This window comes from Alosa alosa, chromosome 1, assembly GCF_017589495.1.
Source record: "Alosa alosa isolate M-15738 ecotype Scorff River chromosome 1, AALO_Geno_1.1, whole genome shotgun sequence".
NCBI lineage: Eukaryota > Metazoa > Chordata > Actinopteri > Clupeiformes > Clupeidae > Alosa > Alosa alosa.
Genome location: NC_063189.1, coordinates 9,228,825 through 9,249,013, shown reverse-complemented (window position 1 = coordinate 9,249,013; position 20,189 = coordinate 9,228,825). Strand labels below are relative to the sequence as shown.

The window sequence follows — 20,189 nt, the reverse complement described above, 5'->3', positions numbered from 1 at the left end:
TGAAATTAAATTCATGGCAATTCAAAGCAATTCCACAGTCACACAACAGAAAGAATGTGTTGAATCTCACATACATTCAGTTTTGAGAAGATTACTTTGGAAATGTAATTGGTTACTGTTTTAATTTATAAGTTGTGTGTTTGATGCAATCATATCTGACATATACTGTGAAGCTTCATTGTTAGGCACTACCCTTAAATTATGTTTATGAATTTCTTCGAATTTCATTGAATTTCAATTCTACTTCCTTTAATTCAAATTGTAATTCTAAATCCTATTTTGGACCTCAATTCAAATTCAAGAATTAAATTGGAATTTAGGAGTCATTCTCAATTAAATTCTGAATTTTGCACAAGCCTGCTGCAAACATCAAAAAATGCAGTTGGAAAAAATGCAGAAATTTATTTTCAGCAAAGATGGACTCCCATATATTGTTTCCTGACTGTTGATTGTTGATCAGTTTGTAAAGTTGTGGCAAAGTAGGAAGTAACATTATGGATCTCTTATCAATGTGATCAATGTGAGGCTGGATCAATGATTTCAAAGTTAGTGCCCGTCACAGTGAAAGTGTTGTAAACGTTTTCCAATCGAGAGTCACCAGACTCTTCACTTCGTGAATGAGTCTGGATTTTTCCAGGCTAAGTATAGCAAACACATCTTTCAAAGGTTTTAAATGCAATTGTTTACTCAATTCCAAAGAAAATACATGGCATCAGTGCAGCCATTGGTTGTGTTAAATAGCACTGCTAGCTGTACTCTGTCTGCCATCATATAAAGCCGCCCCATGCAGGATAAGCGGTTGTGATTGGTTCCTGGATTATTGGTGACTCAGACATGGCTTCAATTGGACAGTCTCCAGACAGAGATCGTTTTTTACATTTGCCAGCAGGTTTGTCTGGGTTCAACAAGGCTAATAATTTCCACTAGCGGTTGTATTTCAAACCATACATTTACAATTCTGTGTGTGCATTTTGACTCATCTGCCAAACTGTACTGTGCCAGCCTGCCAAGAGTTCCTCAGTGGGGGGTGGGTTGGGGGGTAATACTATAGTGGACCAGGCATGGGATCTACAGTGTGCAAAGTATGTCGGGGGCCACTTGGCTGTGGACCTGACAACTCCTACCTAATTGGGACTGGCTGTGACCCCTAGCCCCGAGTCAGGGAGCCCCGAGTCAGGGAGCCCCTCTCTCAGCACACTGCCTCTGACTCTCTGTCAGATGTCCAGCGCATGACAGGGGTAGAACATAGTCACAAGCAAAGATTCTAGAACAGAGCTCTGTTCTAGAATCTTTGGTCACAAGCCCCTGACTCAGATAGGTCGAAGTGTGTGTGTGTGTGTGTGTGGGGGGGTCTTGCCTTTCACTGGCCTACTTCCTAAGGGTAAGGTTCTGGTGTCAGGGGTTAAAGCAGGTTGTTGGGTGGATCCGGTGACCAGTGTGTCACACACTGTTGATGCTTATTTACTGGCAGTCCTTTAGATTAGAGGATATTACTGACAAGTCTGTCCCTGACTACACGCCCTCTCCTCCTTTCTCCCTTCTCCTTTCCCATCGTATAAATATTAAGTATACTGTATCTCTGGTTTTGTCTCACTAGTCCTCCTTTTTTAACACTATGTTGCTCTCTCTCTTTCTCTCATATGCATATCACACCAGTGGGGGATACCTGGTTCCAACTCCCTGCATGCCTCTCTCTCTCTCTCTCTCTCTCTCTCCCGGTCACATGTTGCAATGTGCTGCCTGTGACATATTTCAAACAGACTCAGTTGCCCCAATAGCCCCTGCCACCCCTACAGATGACTGCCCCCCCCTCCCTTGCCTTTCAGCACAACCATGACATTTGCTGTTTGCTAAATAAGATCAAGGCCACATGTGCTAGGCATATTAATGACTTGTTCCTCAAATACCAGTGGACTCGGTTGACAGCTCCGGTGCGTCTCAAGTGTTTATTGATGTTTGGATTGTTGTAATACCATCCCTAGTTCCTATTCAGTTTTGAAAGCTGAACCTTGCAACTGAAATACCTTTCCAGGGCATATAGATTTGCATATAGATCTTGAAAAGTAGGATCTCCCAAAATCTCATTGGCACAATCTTTGGCAATACAAAGATATCATGTCATTGTCAAAAGTTTTTGTTGCTGGTCTGATGCCAGAGTCCAATTGACTTTTGTCATAGATTTTCTGTGGGAGCCAAAATGAATCCACAGTTATAGACTGGAACCCTGCAAGGTGCGACTGCAGGCAGTGTTGGGACTGTGACAGATCCATATCAGTCAGCAGTTGTTAGCGCATTGGTGTGACAGTGATGCCTCTTCTCTCTCTCACACACACACACACACACACACACACACACACACAAACATGCACAGACACACACACACACACACACACACACACACACACACACACACATGCACAGGACACACACACACACACACACACACACACACACACACACACTCACAAACACACACGCACACACTCACTCACTGTAACTGTAAGTGTGAGGTGCTTTTGGCAGGCGATACAGCAGAGCAGCAGTGGACTAGCATGTGTGTGCTGCACTGTGTCTTATCTGCTCCCGTGGAATGTGTGTGACCGCAGCCAGGGCTAAAATAAGACGCCACCATGGCGGAAATGAAGCGGGCTGCAGAGAGATGGCATTAGGCTGCTGAATGTCAGGAGATAGCCAGGATTCCAGGAACAACCAGCGCTGAGGGAAGCCTGATAGAACTAACATTGTGTTCACTGGCGTTACAGTTACTACTGATTAACACACATTTTATATTTTTTGGTCAGCAGCTTTTACCTAAAGTACCTCACTGCATAATGTAGACTATTTTTTAGTCATTGTGTTTTTTTTGGAGTTTATCAGTTATGCAAGAAATCTGTTAAATCGTTCTCTTTTCAGTCACATTTGCCCTGTCTCAACTTTTTTGACCAGGCAGTTGTAAAATGATTCACACAGCCTACCACAAAAACACAAAACAAATGAACAAAACAAAAAAGCACCCCCCCACACACACACACACACACACACACACACACACACACTCACTCACCTACACACATTATCGACTCAACTGAATGTTGTCCAGTGAGTATATGATACTCACACCCAGATTTACATTAAGTTTATGATGGGTGACAGCTTGTTACTAAATGCAGAATGGATTCAATCAAACATCTTCATTTAAGAGGTTTAGTGAAAGCAGGTAATTTCTGTGAGGACAAGGGGAGTATGCAGATTATGAAGACAATATGAGGGCTAGGCCACTGCGTTAACAGCCATACAAGGGAAACTGACAGAGAACGGCAGTGGCAAAGCTAGTTGTTACCACTGAAAGTTGCAAAATCAAAAGAGACAAAATATTACATTGAGTTTGAGCTAGTCTGTGATAGGGCTTCTACAGTTAAGGTAAAGTAATCCTTCAATTCCCGATAGAGAAATTTCAAGAGCAAAGTTGTTCTTAAAGGTTGTATCAGCGATGGCAGGGTAATGTCACTTCTGTTGACGTTCAAACAAAACAGAGAGCTAACTCGATACTCCCTCCCCCTCCCTCCCGTGCAATTGAAACTCCTGAACACGCATCTCGTCGGTTATTGGTTGGAACACTTTATTTTGCCTTTGAGTGGTTGGCAACACTTGTTGGTAGCAATTGTTTTTGTGTGCAGATCTCAGAGCCTAGGCTGCCTACAGAGGCGCGTTTTTTTTGACGGCCTGCTAATGGGCCGGGCAGCTAGCGGATCATTAGGAAAGATTAGATGAATGTGATCATTTATGCTTGGGCCTTTTTTGGGCCTGCAATCGCTGATACAACCTTTAAAGCAAACTTTTCTAGAATCTGTCTTGTCCTGTATTTTGTTGGTGGGACACACATTGTGCAGTTCCCCACATGTCTTACTCTGTTCCCTGTAAACCCTTATTAATCGCTGTCTTCAAAACCTAGTCTCTGTGGATAACAATGATGTTGCATGGTGCAACCTCTGTGTCCTCCCAGCCTCAGGCCTGTCCTCTCCACCAGGCACACCGACCCAGACGCCCAGCCCGCCGGTGTTCTCTGTGGACGCCCAGAGCCCCGTCCCGGAGCGGGTGGAGCCGCGGTCCCGTTCCCCCTCCTCCCCCTCGGAGTCCATCCTGCGCTACAGCCAGCCCCTCTCCTCCGCCAAGCCCCCCATCCTCGCCTCTGTTTCCAAGTCTACCTCACGACAGGTGAGCCACAGACACTTTGCCCTTTGCTTTGGTTTGATGTTTGGATGTCTGAACTTGGCATTGTCTTCTATATAATATGTCTGGAGATATGACCATGACTGTGGGGTGTTGAGGTTTAATTTCCTAGTTTAGGTCAGGCCATTTCCACATACTGTACTACATGGATCAATCCAATATGGATCAAGGAAAAACATATCCTCTGTCGCCCAAAGACAAAATATTGTCCCTGTGGGTTGATCATACAGTATACAGTTGCCTTCTCCTATTCACATAAAACCGTTTTCAGGTTAATTTACCGGGAGGTATTTGTTTAAGTAGTACACACACACACACACACACACACACACACACACACACACACACACACACACGGCATAGAAACTGTTGTGACCGGATAGTAATCAAGACTCCGCTGAGCTTAATTGGCTTGATGCAAAGCTGAGTCAAAACGCTGCCGGCTCTGATGGGCTCATTTAACCACTGTCCACCCCACTGGCTCATGTAGTTTTAGCAGCACGGCATTTTGTCTAATGAGATGTGTGCTCCACTCAGGCATTTGCTCTGACTTGACAGCGAACTGATGAGATGGGGTTCAGTGTGTAGACTACGTAACATTGTTCTTTAAGTAAACTGTGCTTCCACATTATTATTGGTGAAATATGGATAGTCCGAAAAAAGTCATAGCTATGTTGAAATGAGATGATTTGTAATGACGTTGTTTTATGTGTGTGTGTTTGTCTGTGTGTGTGTGTGTGTATGTGTGTCTGTGGGCATCAGGGGCATCCTGCTTTAAACCCTTCTTCCTTATTAACCTCACTCTGGCGGAGGGTCCTTCACAGCTGGCAGTATTTCAGTCAGGCTCAGTAACACATCTCGCCCATGCAGATTAAAATGGAACCCAGCCTGTCTCTACTCATCTGCTTTGTTTTACTGCCTTGCAATCCAGAGGGTGGCAGTGGTGAAGTGTGGAAGGCTGGTGCCATGTTTACTGTCACAGAAATTGATAGCGAGTGGTGGTGAGAACCTCTGCAGTCTGGAAGGGGGAAAAAACCCTGCAGTGTCTGAGGTTGCTGTGGGGATGAAGGCTGTGTGGGCTTTTCCTGGTGTTGTCAGTGCAGTGGGCACTGCCTGGTATCCTCACATGTCATGCCCCTTAAATGCTCTGAAACTGAGCACTGGTCAGTTTTTTTTTTTCAGTCTGTGCCATGTTACACCAAGTCTGCTGCAAATAATTCCTCCAACACTGCAGTTTTGATACACAGAAAACTGTTTTTTTCTTCTTTTTTTTTTTTTTCTTTTTGTTATTATTATTATTATTATTAGTAGTAGTAGTAGTAGTAGTAGTTGTAAGGGATTATGTAAGCAAGCCTACATTCTGGGGGTGTGCCTGTGCCTGTGCCTGATTCATGTTTTACCCAGAGAGTTTGTTCGCTTGCGTCCCTGTGTGAACTAGGTTACTGCAGCGGGGACACGGGCAAGGGCAAACATGAATGAGCACAAGAGCAATAGTTTCACTTGCCCTTCAACGTAACTTTAGTCATAGTTCTTCTGCGGGCTACGTGAAGGAATCACACGGTTGTCCCATTTTCTTTTCCTGTCGGTTAGCTGATTAGGTAAAAGTTTCCCGGTTTCACTTTGAGTCGCGAGGTTAAGAAGTCTTCACTCGGTAGGCTGGTGATTTAAATCCTGTCTTTATTCACAGATCTCTGGATTAGCCGAAGGCATGCTGGAAAAACTTGAAATTGAAGATGAAGGTGAGCATGTTTTTTCAGTAATCATTCTTCCTAAGAAGTTATTTGTAGAAAATACAACACGATAAACGTTTGTCGATGTTTCAGTGTTTAGCCTGCGTTTTTTTTTTTTATGAAATCTAAAAGGAACCAGAATAATGCCGACATCAAAGAACTCGATATTTAGTAGCCTAGCCTATTGCAACAAATTGCAGGCGATTGCAAGACTGAAACATGATGCTCTGCAGATATTTACAGAAATTGTGTTGCCTATCCAAGCAGCAAAGAGGCATGGCATCAGCCATCCAAGCTTGAATTGAATTGGCCACTACTAATGAAACAATGAAACGGCGTGGAATTATCCGATTCTTAGGCGAATTAATTGAAACTTGGTCCAAATGGTGTTATAGGCTATCATGGAGTTACATAGCCTACTATTGATGGATATTTAACCTCATTAAACCTACACTCGCCTGACTCAGGCAAGGCAAACTTGGAAGTCATCCTCACATTAACTGATATAATATATACTGTTTAACTTTGTTGTGCAATGTGTGTTCCCACAGTGTCTGAGGAGCCAGAGAATGACATGTACATGCATTTCATGAAGTCTCATAAATGCTATGATCTCATTCCCACAAGCTCGAAGTTGGTGGTCTTTGACACTTCCCTACAGGCAAGTGCTAATATCTTTGATCACATAGTTTCTAACACTTTACCATACTGCTCTTGTCAAACCTCATTCTAAATTATGTTTTCAAAAAAGTAACAGATTTCCTGGTTTAGTTTAGTATGTTATTAGTTTGAGAATATTCCCTGTCAATATAAATAAAGAAATAGTGATGCAAACTGTAAGGCAAACCAGAAAATGGTGTAGAAAGCACTATTTGCTTTCTTTATGGTAACGGTAACATTGTAGGTTGGTATTCAACCACTGTTATGATAATTTGGCGGTAAAAAAGTTAGTCTCTATTGCATGGTTAATCATTCCCAGGAATAAGGCTGTAGTTGCCTCTTTGAAGTGGTGGTGTATGGCTATAAAACTGGGTGTGCCCAGGTTAAACAGTAATCATGTAGAAGTATTAACTTCTGCTGGCTTTGAGAATGTGACCCTAAAGCCCAGTCAACTACAAATTTCCTCACAGTCCAACACAGTAATCAGGATGCGTTGGTTAACATTGGACCCAAGGGACAGATTTATTGTGTTCTGATAACAGACTAAACCCAGATTGGAAGGAGTGCTGAAAACAACAAAATGATCTAAGCAGATGACCAACTAAACTAAAGCTTACTGTCAGCATGAGAAAACCACTGCCCAAAGAACTAACACTGTTTTGTAGCAGGATCGCTACAATTTTCAGTTAATGCAACACACGGACAATGTGCACTCTGAAAAAGTATGAATGGTTTGTGCTCAGTGTTCTGTGTCTTTGAGCTTATGATGAGCTTGCCTCTGCTCCTGTTTTAACACCCATCAGGTAAAGAAAGCGTTCTTTGCTTTGGTGGCCAATGGAGTTCGTGCAGCACCACTGTGGGAGACCAAAAAGCAGAGCTTTGTGGGTAGGGGCATCTTCAGTTAAAAACATATAGATATATACACACTCTCCTCAGACCTCTGTCATTCGTTGCTTAGTTGTCTTCATTTATAGATCCACAAATGCTAATCTTGTGTATATAACTCTAATGTATACAGCAAGTGTCTTCCTGAAGTTTGTTTCTGGTACCCATTTGCCATAGCTATGCAGTGATTTGCCTTGTCCTTGTATTCAGGAATGTTGACCATCACCGACTTTATTATCATCCTGCACAGATACTACAAGTCACCACTGGTAAGTCAGCAGTCAGTGTCTACTGTTGATTAGTTGAGTCCTTCATAGTGATCGTGATGGTGATGGTATGTATACTTTTATTTCTCAGGTACATCTATATGAATTAGAGGAGCATAAGATTGAAACATGGAGAGGTAAGCATGAGTACAGTATGATTTAAATATTTTAAAAATTGATTTTAAACTTTCAGTTAAGCACTAAAAGAGAACTTCAATGGAATTTTCCTTGGAAATAAAACTCTGGGACTTGGCTCCATGTATGGGAATCATCCCTGTGACTTACTGAAAAATAGTGATCATAATAGTTGTTCTTTACTTCCAGATCTGTACTTGCAAGAGACGTTCAAGCCATTTGTCAGTATATCACCTGAGGCCAGGTAGGATGTTTTTCTTTTATTAATCTTTTATCTGTATCATTTTCAAATGTCTGAATGCTGGTATGTGTGAAGCCAGTATAGACAACAGGCTTTGCATGCATGAGTTTTTGGATTTTCATGTCAAAATGGATGCTGTATGTTAGCAACCTCAGTTAGCCGTCAGCAGTAGTTTGCCTTTGGCTCTCCTCATCCAGTCATTTTATTTGCCTTTGGCTCCCAACATGTGGACGTCCTGATCAATATTGACACAATCAAGGAAATGAAAATGAATTCTGCCAACGCAGCATGCAGCTGTTCCTGCGCCTATCTGTTTTGTGCTATGTAGTATACTGTGACTCTAGCGGCCATCAAAGGCCATTTGAAGACGTTTTGTCTGCTCATGTTCCACAGCTTGTTTGAAGCTGTCTACTCACTCATCAAAAACAAAATCCATCGGCTGCCCATCATCGACCCAGTGACTGGCAATGCCCTGTATATCCTCACACACAAGAGGGTCCTGAAATTCCTGCAATTGTTTGTAAGTGAGAGACACATTCACAGCTATATTTAGAAGTTGTTTGTAGTATTCATGCTGTATTGTATCAGAGGGAAGTCATTTAATGATCTGTTGGGAGTTTCTTAAAAGTTGTCTTAATTTTACTTGGGATAAAAAAAACAACTAAAGTCCTTGGTGTCACAAAGGATTCATAGTGATGTTGACAGTATGTGTACGTGTCCATGGATATACAATAGCTACAATCTGCATATTTGTGTGTTTTGTTTGTGTATGGCATGAATTTCTATATTTGTTTCCTCACAGATGTGTGAGATGCCAAAGCCTGCCCTAATGAAGCAAACGTTAGGTGAGATGGGTATTGGCACCTACACAAATATTGCCTTCATCCACCCAAACACACCCATCATCAAAGCTCTGAACCTGTTTGTTGAGAGAAGGGTGTCAGCTCTACCTGTAGTGGATGAGTCAGGTAGGAACGTCTGCTTTCCATCTGTTTCACTAGAGCTTCTTGTTGATGTAGCTGATGCCTGTTTCAAATAGATTATGTGCTTCTTCTGTTGTAATGTTTCAAATAGATTATGTGCTTCTTTTGTTGTAATGTTGCATCTTGATTCCTTCTCACAGGAAAGGTGGTCGACATTTATTCCAAATTTGACGTCATTGTAAGTCTTTCCTTTCTTTTGAATTGCAGTTAATTCCATGTTTATGCAGGAATAGTCCTTCATCCATGTGCTTAATCCATTTATCTCCCATTTATGTCCCATTCCCTCTCCCCTTCCCTGTCTGTGTGTAGAACCTGGCTGCAGAGAAAACCTATAACAACTTAGATGTGACCGTGACCCAGGCTCTGAAGCATCGTTCGCAGTACTTTGAGGGTGTCGTCAAGTGCAACAAGCTTGAGAACCTTGACACGATTGTGAACAGGATTGTTAAAGCAGAGGTAAGATCATAAACACCCATTCAGTCCAACACCTTAAATCCATTTTTTTTCTTTGTCCTGGCACCACCAGAGCTGTGTCTGTACATGTGTGATTTTGCCTTTTCCCAATAAATGATGAGAACATGAAAACTACTTATTCCCCTTTTTGTCTGTTTCTCTCCACCCTCTCCAGGTGCATCGGCTGGTGGTGGTGGACGAGCGCTCGTGTATCGAGGGCGTCATCTCCCTGTCTGACATCCTGCAGGCTCTGGTGCTCACCCCTGCAGGTATCGATGCTCAGCACTCCTAACCCCTCTTTCTCCACTCCTGCTTTTCCTGCTTTTTCTCTTCCTCTCCTCATCTACATCTCAGATGCTGCTCTGCCCTCTTCCTGATTCACCACCCTGGCACACGCCCCACCCTCCCCCCCCCCTCCCACCGCCCAGATCCCTCCACCCCTCAATCTCAGGTACAGCAGAGCCTGCTTTGTAGCACTGCTCTGTGCCTGCCTGTGGGTTTGGCATGGCTTCGACCCACCATGAGAGACGTAGGTAGACCTTTGCCAGTGTATGTATAAGGAGCAGAAGAGAGAATGGGTGTGTTGGTTGACGGGATGTATGAATCTCTCTTGTCTGTAGAGGCTCTGTCATGTGGTGTGAATTTGAGGCCATGTTTTCCCGTCTCCCTACATCACACCTCACTGTGATTGTGATTGGTTGCTTCCTGGGAATGTGTGCTGTATTGGCATGCCCCATATCTACTCACGTCTTTCACTGAACTTTTCTCTTCTGAAATCCTCCAGCAGTTCACTGCTTATGAGCATGAACATGACTCCATACATATATAAATCATATGGATCGATAATATTGTTATTTATCTAGTAGTGCATGTAGGTGTATTCAATTGTTTGTGAATTGAAGTGGATGGTGTAATGGATATGTGTATACATGTGACTAGGGCTGGGACGGTAACTGCATTACCGCAATACCGCGGTCACGTGACGCCTACTAAGGGTCTGAGCTTGTCACCGTCATCACCGCAGGGAAAAAAATGCATGTGTGTACGTAGTGTTTAATGTAGTGATGTGTTTTGTGAGAGACCATCTTATGACATGGATTCAGGTTTTCTAATCAAAACTTCAAAATGTATCATCAAAAGATGAAGCAAACCTGACCTTCCGCATGTGTTTCAATGTTCCAATATTCCATTTGTGTTTAGGCCTACAATGCGAGAGTAGGGGAGAACCGGCAAAATCGTAACACATTTTTATTCTCTCCATTCAAACACGATTTACACAAAGACTTTCAACTTGAAAGCTGATATTTGGCCAGAAAGGAGTCATACATGTTTACTCCATGAAAGTTGAAACAGAATTAAAAAAATATGTTTCAGTTTGTTAAAAATATAGTGACATTTAGCCTACCTTTGTTACAACCTGACGCAGCCATTAAAAAGTGTGGTAGCCTACAGTTGTAACTGTAGCATAAGTGTCATGAATGTAACAGTTCTAAAATCGTGATAGCCTTGTTGTTAAACTGATTATTTCTTTCATGTATGAAGCATTTGGTCCAGTGACCTTTGAAGTTGCTGTGGCTGTCTTTAAGTTTAATTGGTTGTGATGGCGGCACAAAATTCATAATCCATAACTTGCAATCAAAACTGTATTTTTTTTTTTTTTGGGGGTTAAAGCGGTAAATCGTGGTCATTTTTTGCTTTTCAACTGCAGTGAGAAAAAATCCATACCGTCCCAACCCTACATGTGACATTTTACAATGAGTTCATCTCTCTCCATCTCTCTCCACCTCTCTCCATCTCTCTCTCTCTCTCTCACTCACACATAGGTGGTGAACGGAAAGAGAGTGCAGCTGAGTGACAGGGGGGCTGCTGTGGGCCCACTGGGAAAGCGCAGGGTTAGCAGGTTCGCCTGGTGGAACCAGACCGGTCGGTAGTGGCCTGAGGGTCCACTGTGGTCTGGTGCCCTCATGCCAGAGCTGCACACCTGGTCACGCCCGGAGTTGGCCGCTCCTCAGTCCGCACTGGGGGGCGCAGGATGGAGGCTGGATGGACGTCCCACTGTTTCATCCTCCTAACAAAACCAGGCCTTGTCTGCATTGGATTCAAAGACTGGCGCGACTCACGTGGCTGTTCTTGATCTGTTTGTAATGCCAACTGGGCTAGACTATAGCCCCTGCGACTGCTGTAAATGTTTATTATCTGCACACTTATTATATGCTGCTCCTTGCTGAAATGAATGACAATAGTGCCAAGTCACTCACTGTGTTTATACCTGTGGCGATTGAAGCCATAGGACCTTATGCTGCATCATACCAACTACTACAGAACAGGCTTAGGCTGCATGCTTTATCAAAACTTTTAGACAAAACACGTTTGAATGTTTGGTGGTGATAACACTGCAGAAATGATTTTGGACAAATATGGTTCAAGCCAACAACATGGAACTGCTTGTTGTGTGAACCACTGGGTTGGTTGAACCAGTTAAGCAGGCAGAATGGCAAGCAGTCTTAGAGCACACTTTGTCTCTTTGTTTTGATGATGACCCTAATGCCTCAGAATGGTATGGCCATTTTCAGGCAAGAGGTTGCAGTGGTTGTTAACTGATTGTTTTAGCTCCTCAAGCTGAAGCTCATTCTTCACCAGTGTCCATTTAGCACTGTTAATTCAGGTGTGTTTCTGCCATGTTGTCATTGTTCATGAAGTATTGTGCCTTGGAACAGTCTAGCCTGTACAGCCAACAAGTGATTCTCACAGTCTTGGTTGGAGAGATCCCCTATTACAAATAATGTGAGTGTCATTTGAAAGCAGCCCAATAGAATTGTGTCCATTATTTTTGTGGGTTTTTACGTTCCTGGAAAGGGCACATATTTTTCTATAAGACATATGCTTTTGAAAGATTACTTTTAAGCTTTATTTTTTTTTAGAGATACTGTAAGCTTTGTATATGTGTGTGTATTTATGTGGCTACAGTGTGCTTTCACTGACATGGCTGGAATAACACTAGTGTGGAAAGCAGCTTTTAATGGGGTTGTTGTCCTGTCCTGTGCACTAAAACGCTGATGACGACCAGTGATGTAGTACCAGCTCCTGCATGTGGGGGCAGAAGAGCAACATGGACGTCCTAATGCACTTGCCATGCACTGTAAATATGGCCTCTCACTAGAGGAGCGTGGGCCCTCCATTTTCATGTGTAAATATTGTCATGTGACATACAATGTCCAGAGTTATTTCTTTCCCAAAAGTTTAAAAGTATAAAGGATAAAAAGGAAGTGTATTATATGTAAATAAATGGTTTAAATAGTGCCATTTCTGTCAAGATTGTGTTCTTATCACAACACACAATATACACAAGATCTCAATGAAAGCTTCATACTCTCGTACTTTCATTGTGGTCAGTATGTTACATGGGTGTGAATGAATAGAAATGCATTGTTATAAATGGTCTGCCTTGAGATATATATATATATATAATAATATATATATTATTTTCTTACCTAACTGCCTCAAAAGAAATCTGTTCATAAATTCTTAAATTCTATAATACTCATAAATAATCACTCAGGTGGCAGGTGTGGGTGTGCAACATAAAAGTCATAATAATTCATAATCTCAAACTCTGAGTGCAACATTCTCCAGTTAATGGCAAATGTCGCCTGACTTTTTGAGTCTTTCCTGTCTGGATATGTTAAGATCTGTGGTGGTTTAAAGATTAAAGCAGTACTCATACCATGCTCTAAGTATCCCATGTCAACAGTGTGACTTTGACTGCACCAAGCTAGATGTCTTGCAATGCAAACTGGATGTTTTAATTGGAGACTGCTTATATGCATGTAAAATGTTTTTAGGTACCTCTTAGAGGTTTGTTTTCCAAAGACCCACTCCTAAGACTAATTGAAGACAGAATTCAGTGGTTTAAGCGGGCAGTGGGATCTACTTGCCATATTGGATATGGCAGAGTATACAGTAGTTTTAACAGTGCCCACTTGATGGCAGCACAACTCTATTAGTATGGAAGGTATTTATGTGTGAGTGCCTTTCCTTAGTTGGATATTTCTTTTCAAGAATATGTTTACAAAGGCAAAAAAACACTGGATATCCTGGTAGGTTTGATGAAGTTCAAGCATATGATTCTGAATCTGAACAGTATCAGTCAAGGATGTATCACTTCAGCACTTCATCAGTGTAGTTAGTATAACCAAAGATCCTTTAGAAATTAGGGCTGGGGCATAATCCGAGAAAAAAATGATTTCTTCCATAGGGCCACAGTGTAAAGAATCTCTCGCTGGTCTCCTAAAAAGGCATGGTGCTGGCGAACCCTATGCCATAGGGGAACAGGAAGAACCCTTCTGTGAATGGTCTCGCTTTATCAACTGTCTCTGGTATAACCCAGCTTTATCTTACCCAAAGGTCCATCAGTTGGTCACCTTCTGTTGCTTTGTCTGTTGTTTCACGGATGCTAATTAATTACCTTGCAAGAGCTCTTCCAGCTCCAAAATAGGACAACTTATTGATTTTACATCAAATATCAGAGCAATCTCTTTCATTTTTTTCAGCTTCCAGTGTTTTTGTCTTTTCAAGACAGCTATCTACTTCTCACAGTTATGCCTCCTAACTCCACAGCCCACAGAGATCACACATCCAAAAAGCTCTTTTATGTGGGCCTGATCAATACAACATGAACCCTTGGACCTCTGTTGCAGTGGTCTGCTGACTATAACAGTGCTCCAAAACTAAAGGAAGATACACTGTGAGCTTGAAACTTGCCATGGGAAAGCAAAATTCAAACTGAGATTTGACTTGTTCTCCATGACCCTTCTTAATAGAAATAAGAATAGATTGAGAGGAAATAAGGTATATTTTGAGATCTTAAGTTGAACTTAAACTGGACTTTTGCTGTGACGAGAGAAGGGTTATTTCGCAGCTAAGTACTGTTTTCCCTCTCAGTCTGTTCCTAGTTCTCCTCGTTTCTATTTTTTATTGGGGGACAAGTTAGACCTCAAAAAGACAAGACATTTTCCTTTGCATTGATAAGCCATTGTCAATGAACTTTCTACACATTATTTAACATTATTTGGCATGTGTCAACCTGTCAACTCAGAAAGGAATGGAGAAAGCTCATTTGTCACATACCACTGCACAGGGTGGGGCATTGTTAATGTGTTTTAGGAAGAACAGCTCTCTAAAGCACAGATCAGGTCTTTCTCCTTACACACAAGACACCCTCTCTGTTATCTCATTCTCAAGTTATCTCTGCTAAGCTGACACATTGAAACACTGTTTTATAGGTGCATATATGAGGTCAGGGATGGATTACTGCACGGGCCTACCGGGCCCAGGGGCCCAAGGGGTCAGGGGGCCCTGAAGCCCAAGCCTTTGCATGGAATCACTGCCTCAATATCAACAAATCAGGATGTAGGTTATGAATCTGATTGAATTTAGTATTGGCCATCCCCAAAATGCACCAGAATACAGGAAATCACATCAAACAAATTAAAAATGTTCTCGGGGAGGACCCCCAAACCCCCCTCCCACATATGCGACAATTAGTGGGGGGCCCTTGATACATCTGGGCCCAGGGACCCGAAAGTTCATAATCTGTCCATGTATGAGGTGAATCGATTAGGGGAAACAAACATGTAGGCTATACTTTGTATGCAGGTCTGGACACCCATTGTTGACCAAAGAGAAATACTGATGAGTACACCTGCTGTCCCTGGCAGGAAGCCTCCCACGAAACGGCAACAGCCGCATTAGTTCGTTTTACCTTGCTGCTGCACCAGGGCTGGCCAGGCTCCGTTTTTAAGAACTCCCCACTGCTGGGATATGCACTACGGAGAGCATGAGCACACACCGGACAATCTCATGAAAGCCTGCGGCTGATTTAAAATTCTCCTTCTTCAGAGCATGCAGTGTATTTGATATGCACGACGCAAGAGAGGAAAGCAAGAGAAGAGGAGAGAGAGAGAAAGAGAGAGATGGAGACAGAGAGAGAGAGAGAGAGAGAGAGAGAAAGTGTAGAAAGCTTAAGAAAATGGCTCGACCCAATGAAAAAAAGAACTCTCCTCTCTATTCTCCTCCTCGGGGATCCCTTCCTTACACGCACCGCATTAGTTTTAGCACATCGCGCTTTTCACAAATTCTGCGGGGCCGTAGCCGCGCCTGTTTGAAGCGCAGTGTGCTGTGAATAACGAGCGGGTCTGGGGCGCGAGGGAGGGTCTGTGTGTGAGAGACACGATCGGGTGTGTGAAGTGAAACCTTGCCTGAGGGAATTAGTTTTACATTCGGCGCGTTTAGCAGCACAAGGGAGATGGAGAGGAGAGGAGAGGATGGCTGACAATGTCATGCTCTGGGGCGGCTTTGAAGTTTGGAGACAGCACAGTGGCTCTGCCTTGGCTGGCTGGCTGACTGGCAATGGCTTCCCTTCTCTTTCTCTCTTTTTCTCTCTCTCTCTCACTCACACTCTCACTCTCTCTCTCTCACTCTCTCTCTCACACACACACAGAGAGAGACTGTATCTGTTTGTATATCTATTTCCTCCTTCTCTCAGATTTATGGTGTCTACTTAAACTGTACATTTATGCACAGTAAATCAAACAAAACAGCCAAGTGAACTGAAAATGTCGCTGAACATCCTATAGGCCCCACAAGCATGCAAGCAGTGTGTACTTACTTTTATAAAATATTATGCCCTCTAGATGTGTTTTGACATGAATTAAGACATGTCCCACCACACAGTAGCTCACAGCCTATTACAGAAAATAGGAGTGATTTAAATTTCCTCAGGTTAAAACACATGATATATTGTGTGTTTGAAAGGGGTTAAAACGTGGTATCCAAAGTATAGTAGGAATGAGTTAATTTTTTGTTAACACAATTTTTTTGTAAAATTTACCACAGCTACACATATATTCGAATGAAGTGATGAAAGCTACATGTGATGAAAGCTACTTCAGTGTTTACTTTATGTGTTATCAGCACACACACAACAAGACATTTTAATCATCTGCTTTTATTTATTTTTTTGAAAGGGTGGTATTGGAATGCAAGATTCCAGTAGCTTATTTCAAAAATTGTCCCATGCGTAAAACTATTTACAGTGTAACTGCAACCAGAGTGACTGGCATTACTATGCTGCACAGACTGCAAGGGTTATAGCAGCTTTTCACAGAAAAGGCCAAAACATGTGTGTAATGCAGAAACAAATCTGTGTGCTGCACTCTGGCACGGTGCTAAACTGCACTGTCTGTTCACAGGTTTGTGTTTGAAAATTGTGATTGCTTCTTCCTTCTCCTCCTTTCTAAGAGCTATACAATGTTGCATATCTACCTACGGTTTTCTTAGAGTGTTAATGACTACATATGATAAATGTGAGTTGTTGATATACATTTGAGTTTTCACCAGGCTTTGGGTCCATCCTCTACTGCCACATATGTTCCTGTCCATCCTCCTCTGTGATGTGATGCAAAATAAATGGAACTGAACCAATCTCATGTTGCACTGTTGTGAGACGTACTGTTATGCTACATCTGCTTGATTTACACACAGAGGGTTACAATTATAAACATGTAACTAATGGATGGTGAACACACTTGCACTCTGCATAATTTTGCACGATTGAAACACAAAGAAAGCCTATAGCTATGACATATTAAATAAAATGACTAAAACAAAGGCTCTGTGGACTGTGTGTTTCAATTCAATTGGTGTCTTCTTCTGACATCTTTCAATATTTTTTTACATTATCAAAGAATTTTTTTAACAACCAACAGTAGATTTGGCATGTTCTATGTATTGTTACACAATATTTAGCTTTTTAATTTGTAGGTTTTGTGTGATCCTCACTATGACTGGGCTACATGTAAAAGAGTGAATACATATCCATAGCATTTTTTCCGTGATAAACCCTACTTAATAAGCAGCATTGTCTGGGCTCACACACTTACACCCATGACTGTTATTGGTTCTCAAGATACATTATAGATTCTTTAACATACAGCATAAATAAAATAAAAAGGAAATAATCAACATATGGGGCTATTCTCAGAATCATTCAAGGCAAAAAAAGAGTTCTCTTGACTTTCTGGATTTTAAATAGCTATGTTTGGGTACCCAGTAATAAATAACTAAAAGTAAGACACAGACATGATTATACCATGTCATACATGTCGTTATTGTAAACCAGTAGCTGCTGCTAAACAATATAATGAAATGACACAACAATAGAACGTTCAGAAACATCATATAAAGCAATATAAGAGTGTGGTTGATCTTCGGAGGAAGAGACTGGAGAATTAACAAGATGATTGTTTCATAAAATCATTAAAGAATTATCATGAGAATCAGTGACCATTTTGTTACAGTCATTGTCATTGTCATTTTTTTTGTTGAAAATATAAACTATAAACAATTAATTAATGCAATTTACTGTACAGATCTCAACACAGACAACTGTTTTTTTTTGTCTTTTGACAGTAAACACAAGTGAAAACAAACTAAAAGAATGACTGTATAGCACCTCCACAACCAATTAAGTGGACAGCTGAAATGTGACAAGAACAACAAAGTCAGTTTGATGTGCATCATGGGTATTTCCATTGCACTAAAAGACTGGGCTTTAGAGAGACTAGTTTAGGTGATGTTTGGAATGCTTATTCTGCAGTAGTGCTGGTTAGTAGTTGTTTTAATCTCAGTGAACAGTACCATGAAGGGGCTACAGGAACTATGCCCAGGCATGGAGGCTAAGGTACTGTTCCGATGGAGCTGTTGCGAGGCACCAGTCACTGCCTGTACGTACTATACTGTGGGCCAAGTGGGCTGGTAACCTTTGCTGATTTGAGTAAGAATGGTTAACAGTAACAGTCATTGTGTGGGAACCTAGACAGTCAAGAATTCCTCATCTACAACAGCAGGAGTTGTCATCTTTCTCTCTCACACTCTTTCTCTCTCTCTGTGTATATCACCCCATCATCCTCTCTTAATCTCTTGCTAAAATACATCCAAAGTCAACTAAACACTACACACTCTGATGCTCCAGTCAGTGTAACAAAGCCCTTTGTATTCATTCCTTGTTTCTATCCTATTCCATTTCCTCTCTCTCTCACCTGCATCATTCTCTCTTTCTTTCCTGTAGTCAGGCTTGGTTGCTTTGTCTCTCAGCACCACGTCCCAAATGGTTCCAATATAAACACTCCTCTTCCATTCCTCTGTCAATGGGCCCTCAGTCCGTCTCCTCAGGGCTGAGGCTCCCAGAGCGGAGCTCTCAAAAGCTCCCGGATATTACACACAGTGAGCCGCGCCTGGGATCACCCTCACTCCCTGTGTGCTTTTGCAGTCTTCCAGACAGGTGCTGAAAGCCTCTCGGTTCTCTTTCTCCCTCCCAGGAGGTGACACGAGGGGACACTTTTCGAGAGAAATGAGAAAAAGGTGCTGATTGGATGTAATGACCCATGTTGCGGTCAAAAAGGACAAGGGTCTGAACTATACGTGGATTCAAAAAAAAAAAACTTCACAGTCCCCCCCTCCCTCCTCGTTTCTTCCCCACACACACCGTGGCACTAGATGAATTTGAATTCAGACGCCCGCTGGGTTGGCTGGCCTCGCCTTGCTTTTTTGGCAGGCAGTGTGAGGATAAATAGCCATTTCTGGTTAACCTTGAGAGGGGACGACGGCTCTAGAAATGGGCAACAGGGCAACGGTCTCTCACTGGGCTGGATGCAAGTCTCTGTCAGCCAGCATGCACAGGACCAGGTGTGAGGAGGAGGGGGCTAACTCAGACAGCGTTCTGGAAGGGTGAACCCACAGTCCATCACTCAACTGGGGCTGCCCACTCCAAACAGAGAGAGTGTGTGTGTGTGTGTGTGTGTGCGCGGTGGTGGTGGGGGGGGGTCAGCGTACTTCATCTTCTGTAAAGCCGTGGGTGTGTGTGTGTGTGGGGGGGGTCAGAGTACTTCATCTTCTGTAAAACCGTGGGTGTGTGTGTGTGTGTGGGGGGGGTCAGAGTACTTAATCTTCTGTAAAACCGTGGGTGTGTCCTTGAGTTCTCCTCCACCACAACATTCTCACTGTTGCACTGTTTTACTTTGGGGAGATTCTCAGAGACCATGGCACATGCAAAGTCTTCCCCTCACTGTACACAAAATCACCCACATGGACTTCAGCCAGAAAGACACACGCAGAACTTATGTCTGGGTTAGGGGTTGGTAACAACAACAGAGAGGTCCATCACTGCCAAGCTCCCTCCCAGTTGATATGACCTCATCTCAGCCTTTGCATGTCAGTAATTGTGAGTCTTTGGTATCTTTGCCGTTTTACTTCATGGTGTGTGGGCAGAAGCTTCCCTTTCCCGCTGTGTTTTTCTCCCGCACTGTTTGGTTTGTGTCTTTGTTTTGAAGATCAGTGGGACGAGAGGGAGGGGTTGGGGGGGGGGAGAAGGGGGAATATGAGGGAGTGACATGGGATGCTTTGATGAGAGACAGGTTGGAAGAAAGAGCGAGTGAAGCCTCTCACAGGGGCAGGAGCTCCTTCATAAAAACAAGCATGAATTGTGTGTGTGTGTGTGTGTGTGTGTGTGTTTGTGTGTTTGATAGAGAGAGAGAGAGAAAGAGACAAG

The 20,189-nt window shown here is 42.6% G+C and overlaps 1 protein-coding gene across 9 annotated transcripts in view; it reads left to right on the top strand.

Annotated features, from left to right (window-relative positions):
* The window catches only part of LOC125293845 (5'-AMP-activated protein kinase subunit gamma-2-like), a 31,156-nt gene extending 18,273 nt beyond the window's left edge, over positions 1-12,883 (top strand). For 6 of the 9 annotated variants that reach the window (XM_048241998.1, XM_048242017.1, XM_048242028.1 and 3 more), the window contains 13 exons: positions 4,004-4,215; positions 5,918-5,969; positions 6,512-6,621; positions 7,424-7,505; positions 7,716-7,774; positions 7,863-7,908; positions 8,096-8,150; positions 8,541-8,667; positions 8,950-9,115; positions 9,271-9,308; positions 9,440-9,586; positions 9,759-9,852; positions 11,407-12,883. In XM_048241998.1, the coding sequence (XP_048097955.1) occupies positions 4,004-4,215; positions 5,918-5,969; positions 6,512-6,621; positions 7,424-7,505; positions 7,716-7,774; positions 7,863-7,908; positions 8,096-8,150; positions 8,541-8,667; positions 8,950-9,115; positions 9,271-9,308; positions 9,440-9,586; positions 9,759-9,852; positions 11,407-11,438 (1,220 nt within the window). In that variant the 3' untranslated portion in view covers positions 11,439-12,883. Of the gene's footprint in view, positions 1-4,003; positions 4,216-5,572; positions 5,829-5,917; positions 5,970-6,511; positions 6,622-7,423; positions 7,506-7,715; positions 7,775-7,862; positions 7,909-8,095; positions 8,151-8,540; positions 8,668-8,949; positions 9,116-9,270; positions 9,309-9,439; positions 9,587-9,758; positions 9,853-11,406 lie in introns of those variants that run through there. The other 3 variants (XM_048242007.1, XM_048242056.1, XM_048242075.1) reach the window with 2 other exon arrangements.
* Positions 12,884-20,189: the final 7,306 nt, after the last annotated feature.